At 47.6% G+C, this 25,250-nt stretch overlaps 1 protein-coding gene across 1 annotated transcript in view; it reads left to right on the top strand.

Moving 5' to 3' along the window:
• The window catches only part of LOC115323390 (thiopurine S-methyltransferase), a 56,689-nt gene that overhangs the window by 6,709 nt on the left and 24,730 nt on the right, over positions 1-25,250 (top strand). Inside the window, exons 2-4 of the mRNA XM_029983770.4 lie at positions 18,613-18,705; positions 21,785-21,914; positions 23,543-23,595. Coding sequence (XP_029839630.2) covers positions 18,613-18,705; positions 21,785-21,914; positions 23,543-23,595 — 276 coding nt within the window. The remainder of the gene's footprint in view (positions 1-18,612; positions 18,706-21,784; positions 21,915-23,542; positions 23,596-25,250) is intronic.

Here is a 25,250-nt window from a genome sequence, read left to right as displayed (position 1 = left end):
GTAGGGTCTTTCTATTGCTTCGTTTGCCCTACACACTTAAAATTTTTACACCCTTATTCGTGTAAATGGCTCGTCCTCTGGCTAACGCCTTTATTCGTGTAAGGGTGTTAGCCGCCGGAGGTGGTGAAAATCGTGTTAACTGCTAACACCCTAAAAACAATATGGCGGCCAGTATGCGACAGGCGATACGAGCCTGGCGAGCCGTACGCGGCTTCTCGCCGGAGCAAGAGCATACGGCTCGCACGCTCGTTTGGTGTCATCTGTAGGCGCAAAAAACTTTCCAAACATCTCTATGTCCAAGCGCCAACACCGCAAATAATACGAGTAAGGCCGAAACCGCTGGAGACTGAACAGCCGAGACTGTCGCCGAAGTCTCGCTCGGCCTGCCCAATGCCGGTCGCATTTTCATCGCATCAGAAGCGCTTATAAAGAAGGGATAGCTTTACAAAACACTGACAGGCTGGCTTTATTGAACAAAACGCCCACTTGCCGTGGACAAGTTGACAACGAATCGCTCCGACACCCTCTGTCGACAGCGGCTAGGAGGTATCGCACTCGCGCTCCGTGTGGCTCTCGATTAACTATTGCCTGTGCTCACCTCTGTTACGTGCGTTATCCACTCAGGAACGTTTGTGCGTGAACAGCGGCATTCAGCACCTAGAACACGCGCTGGGGAAGCCGCCTAACCTCCTTTTGTTGCAATCAGGCAGCATAACACGGCGACACAGCTGCCAGCGGAACCGAACAACTCGGAGCGATCAACACGACGGATGGACTAATGGCATCCAGCCCTCTAATAGTTATAGATCACCAACCGCCACACTTTTCAAATTGGGCGGCAACAATCCCCATCTAGCAACGAAAACAAAAAGTGATAAACATTTGAAAAAAGAAAACAGCAGTTTTTTTGCTGCCCACCGCGCGGTTACATTCACTCACGACATCGACATACACACAACACTGTATATACACACGAGCATACAAGCACTGATCAATTGCACAACACACAACGAATAGTCCATACAACCTACTTATACAAACCGCCAAAAAAAAAAAAAAAATTGGCTTGCTCATGTTCATACAGCCTGATGCGCCTCAACGGGTAATCGGTCTCTTAGCTGTAGATGAGAAATTTGGCCAGTGCGGTACAACCGCTAACCTGGGATTTTTAACGTGCATCACGCAGTAGTGATCACACGAACGCGTGCCGGTACGAAACTCATCCAGATCGAAACGGGCGGGGGCGGCGGGGATCGAACCCAGGAGGTTCCCAGCGCAAGCTTTCGCTCCACGCTCCGAGCTGAGACGCGTTAGCCCACTCGGCCACTTCCTCCCTTACAAACCGCCAACTGCCCCGAGCGGTATATATGCCCTCCTATTTCGCGCATCGGTTAGCCCAGTGACCACGCTAGTCTTAATCAAGATATAAAAAGATTACGCCAATTTTATTTTTCAATAATATTTTTTCTGCATTTGTCTTAGGTATAGGCACACATATCCCTTAATAACTTATTACAGCATAATGTATTATAATGATACGCGCCTAACTTCTAGTAACTCAACGTGAGTGACGAGAAAAAAAAATCGTGTGAATTCTCTCTGGCAACCACACTCGCGGCGTGGTTGCTATGGCGACGCTGTCGGTACGCGCGCCGGCAGCCGTCCAGCTGGTTCGGCCGTTCGGCTGGTTCGGCTACGGCCGAGTGCGCGAGTCCACGGTGAACGCCGCGAACGCAATCGAGAAAACAAAGCGTCGGCTACTGAAGCTGTACGTAATCGAGTTTCCGCCCGTTCGCTGCCGAATTCTTCGTAGTCTTCTTCCGCCCGTTCGAAAGGGAACAGCCTACCAGTACGATTACCGCCGTGGCTTCAGTGGCTTCATCTTCGGAGGGAACTGTCAACTGAATTAGTTCCAAAACGCGGGTGCATCAGGCAGCGCAACGTGGCGCGGTCCACGCACAAAGTCGGTAAGTAAACAAAACACTCAATGCCGTTCCATTCTTTTTTTTTTTATTTACGGGGGCGCGCGGTGTTTCTGGGTGGCTCAAGGTATGGGAAAGCAACCGGAAAAATCGGCGCCTGATCGACCATGGGGTGAAAATTTCAAGGCGTATCGTACGCAAACGACAGCGTTTGCCAGCGGAAGACTCGGCCGTCCGTGGCGAACGCATTTTTAGTATTTTTAAGGATGTTCTAGCTGCAAAAGAAAGGAGCGCCTTAAAATTTCACAAGGTAAAATACACTGCTGAGGAAACGACGCCCCTTTGCATGCAGGCGCCGATTTTTCCGGCAGAGTTTAGCGCGCGCGCTATGAAATGCAGTGTGCATTTAGGGAGAGTTTTGGCATAATATAATGTTGCTCATTGGAAATAAAAAAAAAGAAATGCTGGCATCATATGTTTACACACTCTTAGTCATTTTTGGAATCTTAAGTACCCTTTGTGGCAGGTATTGGACGCCAGCACATTTTACGTAGGAACGAAGAGTGGAATCCGGCCAATTCCCTTCCACATTAACATCAAATGAGTGCTGTGAAAGCAAAGAAGAAAGTGAGGGTGAAACAGTTCCTGCAGTAGTAAGTGCCAGACACAAGAAAAGTGCCCCGAAGTGGAAAATATACTCCCTTGAAAAGGATCCAACAGAAATAGAGGTTATCAGGTATACCGCCGAGCGTCACAGACCTGGACATTCCATTTCAGTTTTTTAAATGCCCATGCCCTGATGAGCTGTTTACAGCGATATTTGAGGGGACCATCCTGTATTGAACTCAATGCCACCATGAACACCATTTTCGGGTTCTGGTCACACCTCCACGCAGGATGTCCTGCTTCAGATCAAGGAGGATATCCTTGACAGAATCTCCTGTACGACAACGCGGGCGGTCCTGGCCCTGGATATAAAGGCCGCCTTTGACAACGTCAGCCACACGCTGGTGTTCGAGAACTTGGCCTCAACTGGGTGCGGGCCCCGGATGTATGATTATGTGCGGGACTTCCTGACCAACTGGATGGCCACCATCGGAATCGAGTCCATCCGCACAAGCACCATCCCGATACCGAGCAAGGGCAACCGGCAAGGCTCGGTCCTGTCACCCACCTTGTTACCTGGCGATGTGCAAGCCGCCTCCAATACTGGAACGGATTCCCCGGATGAAGCATACACTCTATGCCACTCTATGTGGACGACCTGACGATTTGGGCTACGTCGGGATCGGACAGCGGGAGGCAAGACTTCCTCGAAGAAGTCATTGAGACGGTGCAGAACTACCTCGAGGCCGGCAACCTCCAGCGCGCCCCCGATAAGTCTCAGCTGTTGCTCCTCCGCGCGGGCAAGCCAATTCCCGAAGAAGAAGAAGGCGGACATCCGCCTCACTTAAAGGATGGTACCCCCGTGCCGGTGGTGAAGCGGGTTCGGATACTGGGGCCTTCACCTCCAGCGGGACGGCGGAGCCAAGTACACGGTCGACCGACTCGTCAAGACAACCACGCAAGTCATGCGCATGGTGAGAAGGATAACGAGTCACAGACACGGGCTCGAGGAGTCGGACCTGATCCGGCTTACCCAACCACTCGTCGTGAGCCACATCACCTGCGCAAATCCGTATCTCAACCTGACCTGCTGTCGAGAGGTAAGGGCAAGATGGACGTGATTATTCGCAAGGGGTACTAGCTGGCACTGGGGGTGCCGCCGTACGCGTCGAACGCCAAGCTCCGGCGGCTAAGTGTAAACAACACCTTCCAGGAACTCATCAACATGCACCTAGCCAGTCAGTGGGAGCACCTGGCCTTCACATTGAGTGGGCGGCATGCCCCGAGCTCGCTCGGCATCCCCATCCCCGCATCGCAATGCGAGGCTATCCAGCTGCTGCTGGCCCTTTGGGACAAGATCCAGGTGGCACCAATCCCGTGAAAGCTGAACCCATCTTTGCATCCAGGTCGCTGGATGGCTCCCGGTCCCTTGATTCCGCTTGGTCCCGTCGTGTAGCATAGGGCCCCTGGTAGCAATCGGTTGCTAGCCCAGCATTTAAGCATACTCCAGCCTTTTTGTATGTAAAGCAAAACAATTACTGCAACTGAATACTTCTTACCTGACAATAATCGTAGTTTGCACTGCTCAATGCCCTTCTGTTTTATCTAAAATACCGCAACTAAGTACTCCGAGTACTGGTCGGAGCACTGCGGTGCAGGTGAAGTTTCTACTTCACCTGTTGCCCTTCTGTTTTATCTAAAGTACCGCAACTAAGTACTCCGAGTACCGGTCGGAGCTCTGCGGTGCCAGGTGAAGTTTCTGCTTATAAAAAAGTGTCTGCCCAAAAGCTTGCTTCGGTACCACGAGCTGCAACAGGAATCCTGATGCAGAGGCTTTAAGAGCAAGCTCCATGCTTTGAATGTTGCTAAGCATGCGCGCTTGTGCAGTGCAACTGTCGTTCAGGACAATGTGCTCATTCTTGGCATTTCAGTTTCACTTGCACTTAAAGGGATGTTGAACCGAAATCTGGATTCCATAAAACATGGCGGCAAAAGCGTGTAACAAGATGCTACAAACACCAAAACATCACTCATACAGCGATATTTCGAATGGATGACCTTACTTTTAAAAATAGGAGGCGCATTTGACAGATTTGTTTGTCTTGTTTCTCCGAGAAGGAAAGGGAACGACCTCGCGTCTTCTCCGCCTCGCCGCCTTGAGGGGGCGAAGCAGAGAGGAGAAAACAAGATATCTTGACGTCACGCGCCTCATCGGCCTGGTTCAATCTCAACCTCTTTCTCCAAAAATACAACCGTCCATTCGAGATATCGCCTTGTGACTACGAGTAGTGTTTTAGGGATTGTAGCGTCCCGCCTACGGCTTCTGCATCGTTTTCTGAAATCCAAATTTCGGTTCACCAGCCCTTTAAAGGGAAACGGAGTGTGGCAGCGATTGGATGATTTCTTGTGTCAGCCGGAGTTGCCTACCATTACCACTGTAGGGCAGCAAAGGCTACAGGCATGCAAGAGCGACTTTGAGAAGCGCTTTCGCAGAACAAGAGCTTGCGATAGAGCGTGTACTAGCTCGCACTTGTCGCCTTCGACCGCGCTGTCACCCTGGCAAGCCTTCGGCAACACCTTCAGAATGCCCGCATTCTTCAAGAAAGCCACAATGTTATGAAGATACCACAACAATGCCTGGCTTTTATTTTTTTCTAAAAAAGAGCATTTATGAAACTTTGAAAATGCAGCAGTGCACGCTCATTACCTTCGGTACTGCTTAGTACGTGCTCACTCACGCACACCTTATCCAGGCTGAAAAGCTTGTGTTCGGACGGGGCGTATTGAACACTGGTGGTGTCTTTTGACTGAAGTAATATGCAAAGTATGAACAGGAGTGATAAAGAAACACAACATTTAATGCCGGTCATCTCCACTTTTAAAAAGTATCTCAACGTGAGATTAATTTGACATTTCGTAGCAAGGGTGATGAATTCCAGACAGGGTGACACAAACCGTTTTGATAAAAACGTAAAAACAAAATGTAACTACTCCATACAGGTGCCTAATAGTTTGATGACTAGGAAACAACACGGAGGACTAGAGAAATGTGATGAATATAAATGAATAAAGCTGGTCATGAATTGAAGCATACTTGGGTATGTGAGCCACACAACTTGCAGCTGCCATCTCAAGAAAAACAAACAAAGCCTTTAATGACTTCGAAAATCGGAACAATCCTGGCAGGAGTTTCACAGACTTTGGCGATTGCACTATGTGATCAGCAATCAGGCTACAGGTGTTTTCTTGATTGTATTAATCACCTTGATTGCAACTGGCCGTAGCTGTGAGTAGATTAGAATAAGACAAAGCCTCTCAAGAAGGCAGCTCGTATTGTACGTCTTCTGGCCATGGGCGAAGCCGAAAAGCCAGTAGGCCGCCATGACCACAGTAAAGCCTTCGAAAAGCCAAATGGTTCCCTCCTGCATATTAAAGCAGAATTGATTCAGTCAGAGAATAATAAAGGCCGCACTGATGAGTATGATTTTAAGCATGAAATGCTTTTAGCTCCCGGCCACCAAACTGATGACATATCTTTTCGGGAACTAATGCCAAAAATCACTTCAAAACATCCCAGGTTTCGAAGTTGACCTTTGCGTTGGTTTTCTTATTTGAAACCGGCTTTGAAACCTACTGGGTCTCGAAGTCAGTTTTGGATTAGAAACGTGTACACTAGCAGGGTTCAAAATTTGCTGTCAAAATTTTGTTTCCTTGAGACAAGGAAAACAAAAAGGAACATACACACCACCGTCTCAAAACCAGCACAGCATACAGCTGTCATTTATTTCCACAAGTCATCTTCCTTGTCATCCCACACGCTACACATGCTAGGGAACCTATTCCTATACACACTATGAAACCTATTAATTCCGAGCTACAGCTTTAAAAAAATTATCCAACATTTAAATTACTTTTTTGTATGATATCTCACTACCGAATTCTAAACCAAGAGCGCATCATTCGTTTAAACCGTTTGAAGCAATCGCCTGACGAGGAGCCCGTTGTCGTCACGCTTTGACGGCGCACTTTAGTTCACCTTTCTGCCGCCGTCTTGGGGGGGAGGGGGGGGGGGGGGTCTCAGGCATTGTCCCCGCGCAAATATTACCACAACTGTTTAATTGATTGGTGCGGCACACAAACTTCTGTTCGGGCTGGAACTTGGTCAACAGTGTCTGAGATGAGCCCGACGCCCATTTCAGACATCAAATAAAATTTCGAAATTGCTTTTATAATCTCTTTAAGAGTTTGAATGCAGGCGTCTGGAATTCGCAAAATTTAGTGGCCGCGATTATGTCCTCTGTGACCGATTTGCAAAAATAAATGGTTTTACAGTAATGATCCAGATTGTGATTTGTTGGGAATTAACCAGTGCTGTTAATAACATGCTCTGTATTGTCCGCTCTGCTGGTGTTTTTTCTGCCGTCATTGCATCCACGCAGCTTGAAAGTGCACTGCTTTATGCGACAGGTGGCACGCACACACCGTGGCACTCCACTTCATAGCGTGGCATGTGGTGGCAGCAAAAGGCTCTGCCAAAAACATGCTAAGCACAAGGCTATTATCTTGTTCCCGAGAGTATAGTATGTTGCAGGTTAAGACGGTACGGTGAGGGGAAGAAGCTCCGTCTACACTCTTTCCACTTTAGCAGAAAGGATGCTATAGAGAAAAGAAGGAAACCGCCAATCGTGGCAAGCAAACCCTTTTTGGACTGGCAGAAGTGATGGGAGACGCCAGGCAGTGTAAAAAAAGGGGAAGGGGGTGGACTGCAAACGTGTTTACCAGTAATAAAAAGGGGGAAGAGTGAAAGGAGGTATTCTTCTGTAGATTCCTCTTTCTCCCGGAGCTGTGAATGTGCCATGGCCGGACTGGGCTCAACTCAATGCCCCAAATCATATTTAAAAAAAAAAAAATTATTGCCGGCAGAGTTTTGCGGACTCCTAAAATGTCTTTACTGAGAGGTTCCACAAACCCTCTTTCCAGAACCGTTGGCCTAGATTGCGGGCATGGGCATCTGCAGTACGTTTTGCAGGAAAAGGAGGGGGAGGGGGGCAAACCTTGTTTTCTTTCAAAGTTATAGGTTTGAAAGCTACACCCCTTCAGAATAATCCCCCGCCCCCCCCCCCCCCCCCCACACTTTTCCGCCACTTTGGTGACGCCCATGATTGTGGGCACCTCATCACTTACAAAATGTTTCCTAGGACCCATGTGTAGAAAGTAGGAGCCACCATTCAAGCCCCTGTCATGACTACAGTGCAGACATATCACAATAGCAGGGAAGAACAATAAATAATAATGGACAGTCTGACCGGAAACAATATTGGTACAGTTTCAGACTCGCCACTCAGCTTGCCAGCTGAGCCAGGCTAGAAAAACGAAATTGGCAAAGTGAATGAGTTGCGAGTATAAAGATGCAACAACAAAACCCAACTGGCATTCTTAGAAAATGTTGGGGCCTTCTTGTCAATGGAAAAGGCACTCAGTATATAATCCAATACTCTTTCGGATAGTGAGATTGATATCGTGGTAAGGTGGGTGCTTGTCCCAAGCTCTTGTTTTAGCACCAGTGGGTGTCAAGTTACACACAGCCAGAAAACAAATCAGCATAGCCAAACGAAGCACAGGACAATTGCATCCGTAAAATAGCCGATGTTCCATATTTCAATTAGTTTTTGATCTCACTCTGCGCAGCACACAATTCATAGCAGATGATTGTCCCTTTTTGGCTCTGTTCGCAGAGCCAAAAAGGGACTATCGACAAACAAGTCTGTTCGTCAAACGACGAACAGACTTGCCAGTCTGTTCGTCGTTTTGTTTCTGTCAGAGAATGATACCTACCTAGTAGCAAACAAACTCATTATTATTCCCTCATGTTAGCAGACGATGCGTCTGGTAGCGGTATTTTATAGCGAGTTCGCTTCACACGCACTGGCACCGTTCGAGTTCTCTCCCAGAATGCATCGCACTCGCAGAGTGTTGCACTGAGAACTGGACTCAAACGAATTCGCCAAATGCACCAAGTGCGGAAGACTGATGCTGCCGCCATCTATGTTGTAGAAAGAATACCGACCTCAAACCGAAACTGGCGCCTTGCTGTTCGGAGTGATGGGTGGGAATGCGAGAGTACAGTCGCTACCAACGTTTATCTACAAACGTTGGTCGCTGCAGCCTGTAGTTTATAGTTGCGATGACTTCAAGCAACTCGGCTGTCATAGGGATAGTTACAGACGGCGTAAATTTCCGCAACCAGCTGTCTACAAAGCAGCTGGTTGCGATCTTTCAATTCTCATAACCGTTTACACTGAAGAAAATGGATGATGCTGTCCGAGCAGAAGCTTGATCCATTTCAGCATGGCATTATGCGTGGACCACTGAAAGGGTACGCCTTAAAACTAGTCTGCTGGAATACCCAGCAAAACTTTTCGATTTCGATCGTCATTACAGGTGGATCAGATATTAGCTTTGGTGAGGGCGTTGAGAACGAGAGCTTTCTCGAACAAAATATGACGGGGCAAGTTAGCTGAAGTAGGTAAATGTTAAACATGATGATGTTGCCCAAGCTTCGGGTAAGATCACTAAATTTAGCTTTCTCTGATGCTTATTGGGCAGTCAAAGTTTCTGCTGGGGCAGTTTTGTCGACAAATGTTCAATTTTTCACCCGCACAAGTTGGTGATAAATATCTCGGGGGCCGCTGATGCATTTGTTCTGAGCATTTCTTTACACACTGGTATATTTCAGCGTTTTTACGGCAACAGAGCGACTTAAAACCTCCAAATAAAGCACGGTTTGTCAACTGCTTCCTTCATGAAATAGGAGACGCTCACAGTTCAAGCTCGCGTTTGATTCCGTTGCCCGCGGGACGCAATTTCTATCAGGAAATCTACTTTTTTTTCCTTTCAGTTCTGCGACACATCGTAGCAGACAAACTTTCGTCATCTGCTCCAGCACCTTGCCGGCCTAGCCGGAGCGAGGCACGACGGGATTGCATTTTGACGCAATCTCGATTTTCTCGGTGCAGCGAGTGCATGCATGCGTGGGGTGTCAGCAATGAAACGAACTCGGAGAGTGCAACCACTTGTGGAGTGCCGGCTGAAACGAACCCGCTCCACGCTGCGGGTGCCGTGAAACGAACTCGCTAATACTTCTTCAGTGCAAGCCGGTTGAGACCTCAATGACCAAAATCGGGCTCTCGGTGAGATGGAATGGCAAACTGAGAATGATTTCATGACCAGGGGCCAAACAAATAACAGGTGCATTGTATGGTGAGAGTATTAGCACCGAGAAGTTTGGGAGGCGACCTTTTACAGCGAGCCGGGGTGACGTCCTGCTGAGGACAAAATTTACCCCCTCACTCGCCCTACAAAGGCCGAGACGGCGTTAGCTGTCAACATATTACTTTCGTTTTTTTTTTTTTTTTTTTTTTTTTTTTTTGTGCGCAGTTTACGTAGGAAATGCGAATTATTATATGCGGCCTTATTGAGGTATGGTCTGTAGCTGCAGGCGAAACTTCAACCAACATTCCGAGCATGGTTTCCAGGGCAGACAGTGCATGAATCACAGATGGTATATGAAAAGAAAGAAATGCCACCACACTTGCAGGAGCATTGCAGTATATTTACATCTCGCACAATCAATGCTGCTGATGATTTGAATAAATTAAGAGGTTTTTTTCAACTTTGTTTCTAAACAAAAACGTCTCAGCGAAAAAGCTGCACTCTGCTCGAGCAACATGTTAAATATATTCTGGGCCATGGGGAGAAAATTACAAGTGAGACCGCCCAAAGGCCTTTGACTTAGATGCCATTTGTATGCCCGCAAAGCGGGGTCTGATGTTCTCCTAAAGCGCGAGACAAATGGACAGCAGAATCGTCCGATCCGACAGTCCGAACGCCGCTCCGAATTGAGACACACGCACACGCTTCCGACCTTGCAAGCGACACAACGATCCGTTCGGCTCCGCCCAGGAGATCCAACTTCCAAGCACTCCAGCGGAGGTCCGCGTTCATAGATCTCTGGTCCCAGATTGATGGTTTAGCTCGCACGAGCGAAGCTAGGAGCTCGTTCTTGTTAGCGTGCGCATTCTTTGCCGGGGCCATCTTTCTCGAATGGATCAGCGGGATCCACGCGTCCGGCTTCTCGTCGCCCGTCCCGTTTTCTTATTCGTCCCGACAGACCAAGTACGTCATCATGACGTTCGCGCTAGCTGTGCTGTCATTGGCTGGACGCATCCGACAATCCGTCCGCCGTGCGAAACTATCTGGCGCGTTTGACGCATGTCGGATCGCCGATCTGACGCCTGAAGCGACCAAATTTTTCGGATCAGGCAGTAGTACTGTCGGATCGGACGTCGGATCGGATGGATTTTTCGCGCATGTGTCTCGCGCTTAACTCATGAATCTGCAAAGAACAGAATTTCAGTGTCTGAAACACTTACACCGCCGCTTCCACAACCTTTTGCACAACCGCCTTATACCGTGTGGAGGGGACGGGGGGGTTCATCGACGGAGCTGCCTCCACCGATAGCTTTCCATACTTATAACCCAATTATAAAGGTAAACGTGACAAAAACGGTTGGAAAAGCTATGAAAATTCTGTCGGCATAAGTCTCACCCAGCGACTTGTACACTGGGTAAACAAAGCCCCGCTTCTCAACGTGCTTACAGCTCACAACGGCCGATGTTGACGGTGCCTTTCCCATCCTTAGTCTGACTGTCCATGCTCTCTTTAACCTCGAAGTTTTCAGGTGGTAGAATATGATACCAGCTTCTTTTTGGAAATTGCATTGCAGCGCTGAACAGTAGGTCAGCATGATCACAAACCACCGATCGTGAGGAAACGGGCGCAGGGAAGCCAGCTAGATGCCAGAACGCGAAGCGGAGTCCGTCACCAGACGTCACGGTACACCTCACCCAATCAAGACGTGGCGACCGCAGCGACACTTGTGTTTGCTCTGAAGACTAATAGTACGCCGTGCAAGCAATACCATTGATCTCCACGACAATTTGCTGGATCGCGTGTCTCCGCTTGGTCGTTGCAGCTCAGGTGCGGCCACCGGATGGCCACCTTGGGACAAAGATTATCAGTCAACCTTTTGGAGCGTTGCGGAGGCTGGGCGGCAGTAAGCTGGAGACATGTTTTCTGCTCGTTTGTTGTCATTTACCGAAGAAGTTTGTTAAAACCCCGAACGGTGAGAATTGCGTTTGAGAACACGTGGAAATTTTTACGAAAGCTCAGCATTGCAAGAAAGAGGGGCAACTCGTCTAACGCAAGTCTTACCGTTCTGGCGGCATGATCAAAGCTTCCTTGGCATGCCAAAGTGCTGCATCTTTGTCTTTGCACGCTTGAATACCGATCAATAATTAACGCCGTGTGGATTTGTTTCGTGAGTGCAAAGTGCATGAAGATGCATGTGCCTCTGGAGCAGCATTTTACTTTACTCTTACGACTGTATTTGTAACTTGCGGCACTTGCAGTTCAGAAACGGGCATGATCCAGTGGCGACAAAGGAGGGGTAGGAGGCTATGGCGACGGCGACAGATTGCACACAACCATATGAACGGGCCACGTTTGACAAACTTCAGATATCGCCGCTTCATACTTTTGCCTTGGAAAACCTACCTTCTTCCACAGCATTGCTCTATTTGTGCTGTCATGTGATCCATTTGAGTAGATTTGGAACATAGCCATGGTTAATACATAATAGCAACCACCGATTTCGTTTCCTATTGATAGCAACTCGCTGGAACAGCTGGGTGATAGAGAAGACGCCTATGTGCGACATACCTTCAAAGCTCTGCCATGGCATTGATTCTTGATAAGTATCCAAGCGTGAAAAGGCACAGAGACGCAGCAGTTTGGCAGGCCAAGGAAGCTTTGATCACGCCGCAAGACCGGCGAGACTCGACGTTCGACAAGTTGTGCCTTTTTCTTGCGGTGCCGCGCTGTTGCAAAAAAATTTCATGCGTTTTCAAAGGAAATTCTCATTTTTTTACACATTGCCAGCGTTTGGCGCTCCTTTCACTAAACAGAGGGGAGCGCCGCCGGAGACTGACACTCGAGCGTGCTCTTCGTGCTCCGAGCATTTCTTGGAGCACAAGTGACTTCTTTGCGCTCCGTGATGTCACGTCCACAAACAAGATGGCTGTGCTATTGTTGAGATTGTTGAAACATAAGGCGCAGCCGGACAGCTGCTCCTTTTCAGTCCATTAGTGGTTAATCCAGCAGGTAAAAACAATTTGATTTGAAAGCCAAGACAGCAATTAGCATTCCGGAAAAGGTTTGTTCATGTGCCTTGTCTGAGAACAAAGTGATCTATCGAGCGAGCGTGCTGATAGCTCGGCGACAGAAAAGTTGCCGAGAAGACAGTGGGACGGCTGCCCTTTTTAAACTGCTTAGTCCAGCTGCAGCGAATAAAGATACTTAGATTGGAAAGCCGAAGCATCAGTTAGCATTGCGGGAAAGGTTTGTTCGTGCATCTCGCCTGAAAACGAATTCATCTATTGAACGGAAGGTTACCGACAGCACAGCGACAGAAAAGTTGTTGAGATGAGAAGACAGTCGGAGCGCTGCCCTTTCTAGGATGCTTTGCTCAGAGAATCAAGATACTTCGAATGGAAAGCCGAAACATCATGTTCATGTCTCGCCTGAAACGAATTGACGTGCTACCTATTGAACGACAGTGTTCCGGTATCGGCATAGCACATCAACAGCTTCCATCGCATTCCGTCTCGCTGCAATACGGAACCACGAAATATCTGGCAAGTGTGAGGGTTTCGTGCGTCGACAAATGGGTTCAAGAATGTTGTCTTTAATTCAAATATAAACAGCTTGCACGGTCAATAAATAGATCAGCCAAGGTGCCTTTCCCCGCACGTGCTCGAAGCGAGTCACCAAACCTCTCAGAAATACTTAAACGTTCGTAGAAACTTCATAACGTCGCCATCTCTTTTACTTTGTACCCTGCCGCTCTACACTGGCTTTAATTAATTTACCACTGAAATAATTTTGGCTTCTCCCACCCGTATCCACGAAATGCCAGGTTCGTCATAACCGTGCGGTGGGAAGGAGCGTGTGCAGCTCGTCAATAGATTCGGTGTGTCGTGCTCCTGTACGCCATGCGCCGTTTAGTTGCTGTGCCTGGAGTATGAAACTCGGAGTGTCAGAGTAGGAGTAAAGGAGTGTGGACTTAAAGGGGAGCTGCAATCATACTTAAGCGTCTACCTCTTTTGCGGTTTCCACGTCTCTTTGGGTTCGGGCAAGCCAGCGGGCACGGAGAGAATAACTAAATATCAGTGAGTCATATTTTAACCGGACGACGCGGAAACCTCCTCCACCTACGAGGGCGACCCGCGTTGCCGAAAGCGCGGAATATGTGACGTCTTTGGTCCTGGGCTTACTACTGGTCAGAGACGCTAAAAGCTTTTTTTTTAGTCGATACAAAATATAAGTGTCGCGAACCGTTTCAATTATGTATGAAAGTAGTTTCTGTTCAGTATTTTAGATCAGAAAAGAAACAAATGCAGTTTATAAAGTAGGGAAACAAGAAAAGACCCGTCGACAAACCCGCCACCAAGCGGTGAAAAAAACGGCGCATACAGTAAAACCTCGTTATAACAAAGTTGAAGGAGCGATCGTAATTATTTTGTTATAACCATTAGTTTGTTATAGCCAATGTCCATTTCTTCCCACTATTAGCAAGCAAGGGGAATTATGATTGCTTTGTTATATCCATTAGTTTGTTATATCCCGTGTTGTTACAACGAGGTTTTACTGTACTAGAAAGGCGTAGTGGGATGAGGCTCCGCCGAACAATGGGCTTAGAAATGTCCCGGATGTACGCGGTGGCGCTGCGGTCGTATACCGGCTCGAGGATCCGACCGGTTCCGAGCGTTCCCAAGGCTTTCGGCGCGGGCTTGGCTGGCGATTTGACCCTTTGGCGGTATGGCAGCGCGAAGTGGCTCCCGTTCTGAACTGATCTTTACCCCGTGTTTGCCGTCGTTTGTGGCCAATGAAGTGTTATGCCGAATTAGTCTTTAATCGCGCGGCAAATGCAATGCGTGCTGCCCTGGCCGCCCGCTTCATACAGCCTAGTCAACACGTGCTTTAGTGGCACCCTCTCGAGCCGTCGACACTGAGTGCGGCAGCCGTGAGCGCTCGATGAGCTCACTACTTCACGGCCACTCAAGCCAGGACCTACGACGTCATGAAGGATGTTATTTTTTGCTTTGTTTTTGTAAGTCTAATTTGCCTATAACTTTTAAAATAAAGCGAAATTTGAGAAAAGAAAATTTTCTTTAAATTACTACGTTCAGTGCGCTCAGGTTCGGTCCAAATTAAAAACCAGTCAAAAAGTTATTGCAGGGCCACTTTAACGCTCCCAATGACGACAAACGAGCAAAAAACATGTCTTCAGCACGCTGCCGGCCAGCCTCTGCAACGCTCCAAAAGGTTAATTTTCCGTGTCCCAAGATGGTCGTCCGGCAGCCGCAATCACGGAGCGGGGAAGCGCAATTTAGCAATTGTCGTAGAGATCAGTAAAAAAATATGGAATGCATACCCTCCTAGCATCCATCAGGTAGGGATAAGCATTCTGTGCAGTCTATATGCCCATCAATATCAACGCATGTAGCCATTTGCAGGCAGTCGCATCCATTCGAAGATCAATCTGGCCTTCGTCAGGCACCAGCTTTCGCACTCAGCACACAGCCACTGTTGGTGGGCTTCGAGGCTGCTCGCATCTTCACCCTCCACAGGCGGGGGGCAGGCTAGGTCTGTAAATGTAGAATATGAATATGGCAGGTATTATTTGATAACACTTTATGTTTTGGCCGTGTAAAGAAAATCTGCATTCCATTTTCTAACATATCTGTTATGGAATAACAAGGTCAGGTGGAACGGCTCGAGTTCGCTGACTGAAAGACAGAGGGCTTATCCTGAACCAATATCCTAGCAGCCTTCGATATTGGTGTGGGGGGAGAGAAGGCTGAACCTCTAAAGATGTCTTCAAATGATTCTCTAATTGCTTAACTCCAAAGTTTCAGGCTGCTGCACTTCACTATTCTTAACTTTTTCCAACATATATTTGCGCTGTCGCTAATTATGTTTCATTTGCCATTTTTTTACACGCCCCTTCTCCTCCAATCAGAACAGCACGAGAGTCCGCCGTGAACAGACTTGGCATCATCGTGTGTCATATATCCCCGATGATTGCCTTCCACACTAAGATGCATTAAAGCCAAGGCTCGAGCACAAGCTCATAGCATCGCTAGATGGTCGCACTGCACGAACCCTCGTGCAGCTTGAGTATCTACTAGTACTGGTAAAAGCGAGCGAGTTGAAAATGAATACTTAAAATCGAAAAAATAAAGCGCGAGGGACAAGCACAGGACAACCACGTAAAGCCTGGTTCAAACAGTTGCGTTTGACCGCGTTGCGGCTGCGAGAAACCAGGACATCTCTGCTGCTTATATCGCGTGCCAAGATGATTCTTTGAATTGGAATCCACGCTTCATACGAAGCACAGATGTGCCGGTGACTCGTTTTCGGTTCTAAACGCAACGCAGACAAACACACTCAAACTCAAGTGTCGGAACCGACCTTTACGGTACAGGCTCACAGTAAAGCTGTGAGCCCGAACCGTCTCGCACGTCTAGCCTTCGCTTTAGTACATCTCAGGATGAGACGGAATGTATCGTAATAGAACCGATGTGGTCTCACCATTCTCAGCAGAAGTGCGTGAGTAACCGATGCTATTTTCGTGGTCGCTTGCACGTAAACAACCAAGGAGCTGGTACACAACGCCGGCATTCATCTGGCCTGAAAACAACTTGAGCGTTGGCTTGGCTTGAACAGCTTGGATGTCAGCTGCCCATTGTGCTTACTTGAACTTCACGAAATCCTCTAAATTGAGCAGGCTGCTTCTTGACTTCTGCTGTCGGCGCGTATGTCTGCAATTCGGCGGTTTCCGAGTTCGACGACTCGGAAATCATGGGTGTACCACCGCAACACCCTCTTAACACGATTTCGGTAGCCGTAGGGTGTAAAAAGGATGTACGAAGGGTGTAGGCCTTTCCGTACACCCTTGAATATTCAAAAATCATGTAAAAATGGTGTAGGAAGGGTGTGAGCTCGGAAAAACACCCTTTTAATACGAACCTGGGTGTTGAAATTTTTAGTGTGTACGATAGATGGCGCTTGGCTCTGAGCATTATTAGGGTTCCTCGATGCGCGCGCGCGCGCATTGAGGAACCCTAAGCATTATCAAAGTCGTCAATTTTCGTGAAATCTCTAATTATTGTTCAACGTGTAGATCTGAATATTATTTAACAAAACTTTTAAGAAACATTCGTCAGTAATTTGTTGTTTATGATCGCGGTGCTGGTGAGGTAGGCTCTTACCCAATAGGCGACCTGTATTTTGCTGACGTGCTACGGTTCCGCGGAAGCATCGCTGTGAAAATCCAGAGAGCTTTCGAAGGAAAGAAGGCCCAAAATAGTCCAGTTTTTTTTTTTAAACTCTATAGCGACGAATTTTCTTTAGCTCCCAATTTTTTAGTTCTTTTTGACACCTTTTGCGACGTGCGTTGGGTGAAATTCGATTTTAAAATCGTTTCATGGTCCCTTTAAAGAATCGGCAAATTGCCACACGCCGATAGGAACACGTAGAGTAACTGTATGGGCCCCGCTTGCGGAGCAGAGTATCTCAATATTGTACTCGAGGCGGCCATGTTGAATGCAAGGCTGCACTGCGGGAAGCGACCGTCGCTTCCTCGGGAGAGCTGGGGGCGCGGATAGGCCTCCTGCGCTGAAGCTCTGAACAACCTGTGGCGATCTCATTTTGGGTAGTGCAAGCTTATCTTATTGGGCCCCGTACTACTTGTGGGGTTTTGGTTGACCTTTTGTCTTTTTGTGTAGTGTTGAAGAGCGCAAAAACGCCTTTCGACGTCCGAAGTTGGCTAGATTCAATATTTTTTTAAGCGTGGCACGGCGTTTTTTGGTTTACGCTGTGATTGTCTTAGCGTAAACCTGTGCCTTGACGGCGTTAGCATTTGTTTATTTGTATTTTCATCGTTATCGCGTTCCGCGCCAGATCAGGCACGCTTGCACCTATGTGACAGTTGGAGACGGACAAGTCTGTATACTACCCAAGACAAGTCCTAACAAGTCCATTTTGACAGCGCTTCCTGGGCAACGCAGGAGGCCTATGGCGTGGCTGTGAGGCAGCGTGCTGCGGCGTGCGGAGCGGAGAAAATATAGTGCGGCGACACGCCACGCCAGCTCCATCGTCCCGTTGTTTGTCTCCCGTTTCTCTCTATGCCCTCGGTAGAATGTAGTAACCGACGAAAACGTCGTTCCTTCACAAACCATAGCTGCGCGCTGTTTGGTGGTCCGAGGTGCCCGGATGTGCCGGTCGCGTATCGCTCCGCGAGCGCCGCAGACGCGAGCAACGCGATCGTCCTCCGTGCCGTCTGCTTCTCAGACTTCGGAAACATGTTTTAAATTGTCACTCGCGTTTTACAACAACGCGATTATAATGTACCCAGCTGCTACACACAACGTTCAATGGTTAAGGAACCTTCCAGTTTGTTCCATTTTAGTGTAGGACGCTGGGCTGAAATATCTGTCTTCCTCGCGCAGGTTCCGGCTGCGACGCAGGTGACTTCCAAGCGTGCATTCCGATCCGTCAGCATCCCGAGTCCACGCTTTTTTCTTATCATCCGTAGGTCGCGGGTGTGAAAGTACTGCTGACTAAAAAAGCTCGCCAAAGTCAGGGTGTTCGGACTCCGGGCGACGAGCCACGTGCATTCGAGATATTACTCCGCGGGTCCACCGGTCGGAGACACGAATACCTTTGCTTGCTATTGACTGGCAATCGCCCTGATTTTTTAACATGCTCCTCCCATCAGCTGAAATGACCTCGGTGTGTTGCAATTTTTAATTTTTTTTTTCAATAGACAAATCGCCGGCGTATCATCAGTAATTAGGGATTTGGGATTTCCAGGTTGCTTAAAGCTAGCAGAGTGAGGTATACGCCATATAGGCGATATCAGAAACCTCCTCAGGATGTAGCTTCTTTTTCTTCACGCAGACTCCTGGCGAAGCATCAAGACGTTATTCTAGCGGGAAAACAGGATGCACAGGTCTACGTTCCAATGTCTGGGAAGGCTCCAGAGCTAAAGTGGTGAGGACTCATTTGACTGCACTTTTCTATCTCGTGGCACCAGGGCTTAGACATGAATCGCAGTGGTGAGCGAAAGCTACAGGCATGAGATCGCCTTTTTCAAAGGCGCTTTCGTGAAACGGGCGCCCGCGCCAGCATGACTCTTTTCAAAGTAGGTAGCGCGGCCTGGATCGCGATTTTTACCTTCCCATTCTGCAGCCATGACTACCTTTTTTTGACTGCTACTACCTTTTTACTAGCTATTTACTACCCGAACGATGCCCAAAAGCGCAAACAAGATGGTGGCACCTGCTGCATTGCCGATGGCCAGCTTTAGCGACGCACTTGCTGTTTCGGAACGCAAAGGAGGGGGGGGGGGGGGGGGGGGGGGTCCGCACAAAATCGTATCTCAAATATTGTAGGAGGAGGCATGTCTAAGGGTTGGAGCTGACTTATAACGATCGCAGCCTCTATTCCAGCACTTCGTGGAAGCAAGCTCTGCCGACAGCGCAGCCATCGTTGATGCAATGGGTTTAACTGGCAGGAATTTGGGGTTTAACTGGAAGGAATATAGCCACGTAGCACGTGTTAAAAACGTTTCCAAAGACAAGAAAGGTTTCTTACGTTTTTCTTTTATTCTTACGTTCTTTAAAATATGTTTTCTTTCACAAGGTACTTGGAAACATTGCACCACAACATAGCCTCCTCTATACTCACAAAGCCTGGCACTTCGACGACGGAGCCATAGAGTGCCCGGTCGCAGATTTGGAGCGCAAGACACTGGTAGCACAGGGCATTTCTTGAGGAACTTGGTCGTCGGCGCACAGCTTTTGCAGCGGCGAGGATCCGAAACGTGGTTTTCAAACCCGATTAGAAAAAAAAGCGGTAGCGCGAGGCACGCGAGGAGCATGAGCGGACATCCCATCGCTCGGGAGAAGTGTGTTTCGGCGTCTCGCCGCAGCGGGGCGCCTGTCACCTTGCTCTCCTAGAGAGCCTACGTAGGCTCCCTATGCTCTCCTCTCATTCGTTGTCTGCCGCTCTACCTCTTCCATTTTGGGCGGCTGCGTCTCATGGTGATCTGCCAGGCTTTGTCAGTATAGAGTAGGCGATGACCACAACCACGTTGGGATCAGTTTGCGAGACGCTCAGTTCTGCGATCTGAATTTGCCGTTTATGCCGTGTGCCGTGCGTTGTTGTCATGTTCCCGTGTTGGCGTGCATAGTTAACGTTCGTGCGCTCGACAGGGCGAGTGTATGCGTGGACGTGGACTGATCCGAGGATAGGCCTAACAAGCCGATGACGAGCGAGCTTCCGGCTTGCTTTACGTCATTGGCTTGTTTTATAGACTCGGAAATAATTACGGTGTGTACCTTTACTTCTGAGTAAGACATGCATCCCTTGGAATGTTTAGCAAAAACATTTGAGAACAATATAATTTTCCTACCTGCACCGCCGGTAGGAAAATCCTGTACCGGATGATGCGAGTTGTGTGATATTGGGTGCTAATGGAGACTTCGGAGACTTTATCCTATACAAGTGGAGATCGAACTATAGGGAGCGCTCTGAAACGTTCGTTATCTCCACATCTCGGTGTTTGCCCAACACAAGGCCTGTGTACATGCCTAAAGGCCTTGTGGGCATATGGACCTCATCATGTTGACGCCATCTTCTTTAACAGAGCGCGGGGCACAGTGCATCGTAAATATACTAACAATAAACGAAGTGATGTTTATTGTTAGTGCCCAATCTCTCCCGAAAGCATTTGCCGAAGAATGCGAGCTTGACCCACTTCGGCTTTCGTCCTGAGCTCGGCATATGCAGCGTGCATGCTGCATTATTCATGCAGCCCGGAGTGGTAACAAAAGAGCCCCTCTTCTCCCTCATGACGAGCGGAGAACACAAACTCCAGGTGAACGCCGACGCGGCGTTCGGTTATGTTAGCCGAGCGCTGAGTCATTGTTATTTGTTGTCCCCGTCCGTGTAGTTCTAAAGTTAACCACTTGGGGCGCCACGGTCTGATCTCCTTCCCAATAGGGAAGCGTTGAGTTGGATGCATTATCCCGGCATTCAAGCTAGTACTTTACTTAAAGCAGACATATGTTTTAGAGCGCAGCTCTTAGGGGCCCGTTCCCGGCTTGAGCGGCGTCGCCGTCGGCGTCGCCGTCGGCGTCGGCGTAACCAAGGTCACTCCAAGGTCACACGACCACCAAGGTCACCCCAAGGTCACGCGACTTCCAAGGTTATCCAAAGGTCACGTGACCCCCAAGGTCACCCCAAGGTCACGTGACCCCTCCCCAGAGGTCACGTGACCCCGAGGTCGCGTGACCCCCGAGGTCACGTGACCCCCTGAGGTCACGTGACACACCCCGAGGTCACGTGACCCCCTGAGGTCACGTGACCCCCCGAAGTCACGTGACCCCCTGAGGTCACGTGACCCATCCTGAGGTCACGTGAACCCTCGAAGTCACGTGACACCCCCCGAGGTCACGTGACCACCCCCAGGGTCACGTGACCCCCCGCCGAGGTCACGTGACCTCCCAGATGACGTCACCGGTATCCGCATCGTCATCGTCATCATCACTGATGACGTCATCAGTGACGTCACTGATGACCTCACCGGCATCCGCATCGTCATCGTCATCGCTGATGACGTCATCGGAGTCCGCATCGTCATCGTCACTGATGACGTCATCAGGGACGTCACTAATGACATCATCGGCATCGTCACGTGACCCCTCAAGGTCACGTGATCCCCCAAGGTCACGTGACCCCCCAGGTTCACTTCACCCCCCCCCCCCAGTACCCTTCCCTCCTCCTCCTCAAGAGCTGCGCTCTAATTCGGCGTTACAGGGAGTTTTAAGCGGCTTTCACTTTTTTTTTTTTATTAATCGGGAGTGGAACCTGAATAGGACGTGTCAAGCAACAGAAGAAGCTTGCATGACACCTCATATTGTTAAGAAAAAAAAATGCAATCTTCTTGTTGCTTTTTATGCGTACACGGCTGTGCGCTATCTTATTATGGTCGTAATTTTGGCACTGCAAAAGCTTATTCAAGAAAGAAACGATACTTATATATGTAACTTATTAACTGTCGTTGCAGGTTCTACGACAAGGGTCATCGCGTCGTCGGTGTGGAGTTTGTCGAATCGGCTGCCAGGGGCAGTTTAGTCGACATTGGCCTTCCTCTCGAAGAAGCCGAGTGCCCTGTACTCAAGTGCAAGATATTTCAGGTAGAGTTCTTATTCGTATGAAAAATTATATAGCACATTCCTTCCGGATAGATATGCCAGCCACGATAAGGGGAGTAATTTTTTGCATAAATGAATGGATGAATCAATCAACTAATCAATTGATGTTTTGTTGGCTTTAGGAAGGAATTGCACGAGCACGAAGTAAAAAAAAATCTATGATTAAAAAATAATCACGAGCACTGTTTTTCAGCTTTTCAAGAGTATTCCCAAGTCTACGTCCGAGTGATTTGATTTGTGAAATATAAGCTGACTTCATGTCACTGCGGGGCCACATTCCATGTTGAAAGAGTAAAGCAAAAAGGCCGCAGACCAATTTTATTGTCCTTGAACATGAAATGGAATTCTGCTTAGTAGCAGGTGAGAATAAATAACAGCGTTGGGAAACCTTTTACCGAAACAGAATATTGTAGACTATGCAAAAGGCGGGAAAGACCAAGCGTATCAGAAGGTGACCACAATCATAATTCTGCTGAGCCCTTGGAATAGAGCGGTCACTGCATCACCTAGCCAGTTTTATTTTGATCTCTAGTACATAAAGATAATAAATAATTAAGGTCAAGCATTTATTAGTGAAAAGACATGTTAGCTACGCCTTAGGAGCATCATCACCTCAGGTGGAAAGGATGTCGACGATAATAATGACGATGGGTAACATAAGGTTGAGACCTTCTATGTGGAATTTTTGCTAAACGCACACGATAAAAATATATGTTATTAGCTAGCATTCAACATAGGAAGCCGCCTTACGAATATAATAAGAACACGTTATAGCAACACCCTTATGACGCTAGTGAACACAGTGAAAAAGGAAGGTGCTGACACTTTAGAGATATGTTTCTCATAAAAAAGAGAGAAAGAGAGATAAGTTCATTATTATGGAGAAATGGTATTCTTTAAATGACACCGGCTACTCCATAAAAAAATATTACGTCTAATACCTTGTTCATATTGCTTCACCTGCTTTTATACTGTGTTTACTAGGAAATACTAAGACAATCATCTACGCGTGGCCGACTACGCAATTATGAATGTTGCACTATAGGTTCCTTGGTTCTCGTCAATATTTTACGTGGGTACACAACTTCCGCGAATGAATCTTTGACATACAACCTCCGCGAATGGATCTTTAAATTAGGCGCGCTGGTAGTACATGCAGTAATAATGCAATGGTCACACAACCAGTTTTATTAAACCACCGCTACCGCTATGCATCGTGGGACCTGTCATAGCCTCCTCTATACTCACAAAGCCTGGCAGTTTGACGACGGAGCCAAGCTACTGGAAATGGGTATCAGCGCAGTCAAGACCCTTCAAAAATGGGTGTTCTCCTTTACTTTAGCACACCCTCCCACACGCTTTTCAGACCTTTCAAAAATGAAGGGTGTTCCTTTGAGCAGCACCTTATTTTGTGATTAAAAGCAAACCATTAGAAATAAAGGTGATAAATGGATAAATTGATCGGTATGTCTTTGAAGCACCGTTTTGGCACCCTGTCAAGTATTTCAGTGTATAGGTGGCTCGCACATACGCAGTCCTCTTCTCGGAACTGGTTCGTTGCATCTATACTGACAAAGTCGTGTCTTGTTATACTCCACGTTTCTTCGCAGACTCCGGATAAGAGGTTCCGAATATTTGTCTGCAATGTGCTCGACTTTAACAAGTAAGTGTTCTACCACTCTTACACTTACTATGTGATAGCTCCAAGGTCGGAAAAAATCTCTACTAAGAAAAATTATCAGACCTGTGTGAATCCACACTATACAATTCCCGTAACAGCTGCGACACCTCATCAGGGGCTTTGCATCTTGCAGTAAACGTGTAATAACCTTATGATGACGTTGCAAATAATCTGCCTCGTGACAACACTGCGCGTGTGCAGCAACAAGTTTATTTATTTATTTACTTATTTATTTATTTATGTTATTTTCCTCAAAAAACCCTGGAGGAGGGGGTATTGCAGGAGGGGTGGGCATTACGCAGCAAAGCGGCAAAAATTCCAAAAACCTGTAAACAAAATACAAAAAAATACAAAATTATCACACCTGTATAAACAAGGCAGCGAGAGCACTGAAATGTACGCAAAATTTCATCATTATGAAACTATGACTAATCTAGCGCTATAAGAGCTTCTTTGAATTTATTCAAGTTCCTAAGCTGCACTAATGTTTTAAGGAAGACCGTTCCAATTTTTGGCTGTTTTAATAACAAAGGAATTTGCTAATCGATCTGTATTTGGGCGAGGATATGACACTTATTGGGTGTTGTTAATGAGACTTGAAAAGTGCGAACGGAGCGTGATGTAATGGTTCGGTGACAACGTGATTTAGCAGTTGGGTGACGCAGGTAAAGGACGAGAAGTCGGAGTATGCGAATCTTACAGCACAATTTTGAATGGCTTTCAACTTTTCGATAAGATAATTTTGGTATAGATCCCATATCGCTGCGGCATATTCTAGTTAGGGCGGATATGTGTTGTATAGGTGAGCAGTTTCAATTGAGGAGGGACGAATTTTATGGTACGTTGTAGATAACCAAGGGATTTACTTGCGGTGGAAATTACACTGCTTATGTGGTTGGACCATGAAAAGTCTTTACTGAAGTCCACGCCTAGGTATTTGTAAGTACAAGCTGATTGTAGGACAGAACTACCGATGGAGCAATTATAAGTAAATGGATTGGTGTGCTTGTGAAAGGAGACAAGTTTACATTTTGAAACATTTAAGGAAATTTGCCATTTATTACACAATTGTTTTATAACTGAAAGGTCTGCCTGCAATGTTACTTGGTCGTCGTAACTGTTAATTTTGGAATATAAGACGCACTCATCGGGCAAAGAGGAGGATGTTATCAGATACACGGAGTGGCAAATCATTAATGTATATCAAAAAGAGGAGAGGCCTTGAGGGACACCCCAGAGAACGGGGCATGTGTTAGAGGGGGTGCTATTTACGATGACGAACTGATTTCCGTTAGAAAGGAAGATGTTAATCCAGGATAACACCAACGGGTCTAGGTTAAGCAGGGCAAGTTAGTCGTCGATGCGGGACTTTGTCGAACGCTTTTTCGAAATCAAGAAAAATGGTGTCCGTCTGTGTGTTATTGTGGAAATTAATATGTAGGTCGTAAAGGAATCCGGCTAGTTGTGTTTCACAAGATAGACCCCTACGGCAACCGTGTTGTGAAGGGTGTATGAAGTTGTTGCGCTCTAGGTGATTGACACTGTTTGTGAAAATTATGTGTTCCAAAATTTTTGACTGCACGCTTGTCAAATATATGGGCCAGTAATTATATGGTGAAGACCTGGCACCGGATTTG

This window comes from Ixodes scapularis, unplaced genomic scaffold (assembly GCF_016920785.2).
Source record: "Ixodes scapularis isolate PalLabHiFi unplaced genomic scaffold, ASM1692078v2 PGA_scaffold8__174_contigs__length_109621045, whole genome shotgun sequence".
Classification (NCBI taxonomy): Eukaryota; Metazoa; Arthropoda; class Arachnida; order Ixodida; family Ixodidae; genus Ixodes; species Ixodes scapularis.
This window is presented reverse-complemented; position numbering and strand designations above follow the sequence as displayed.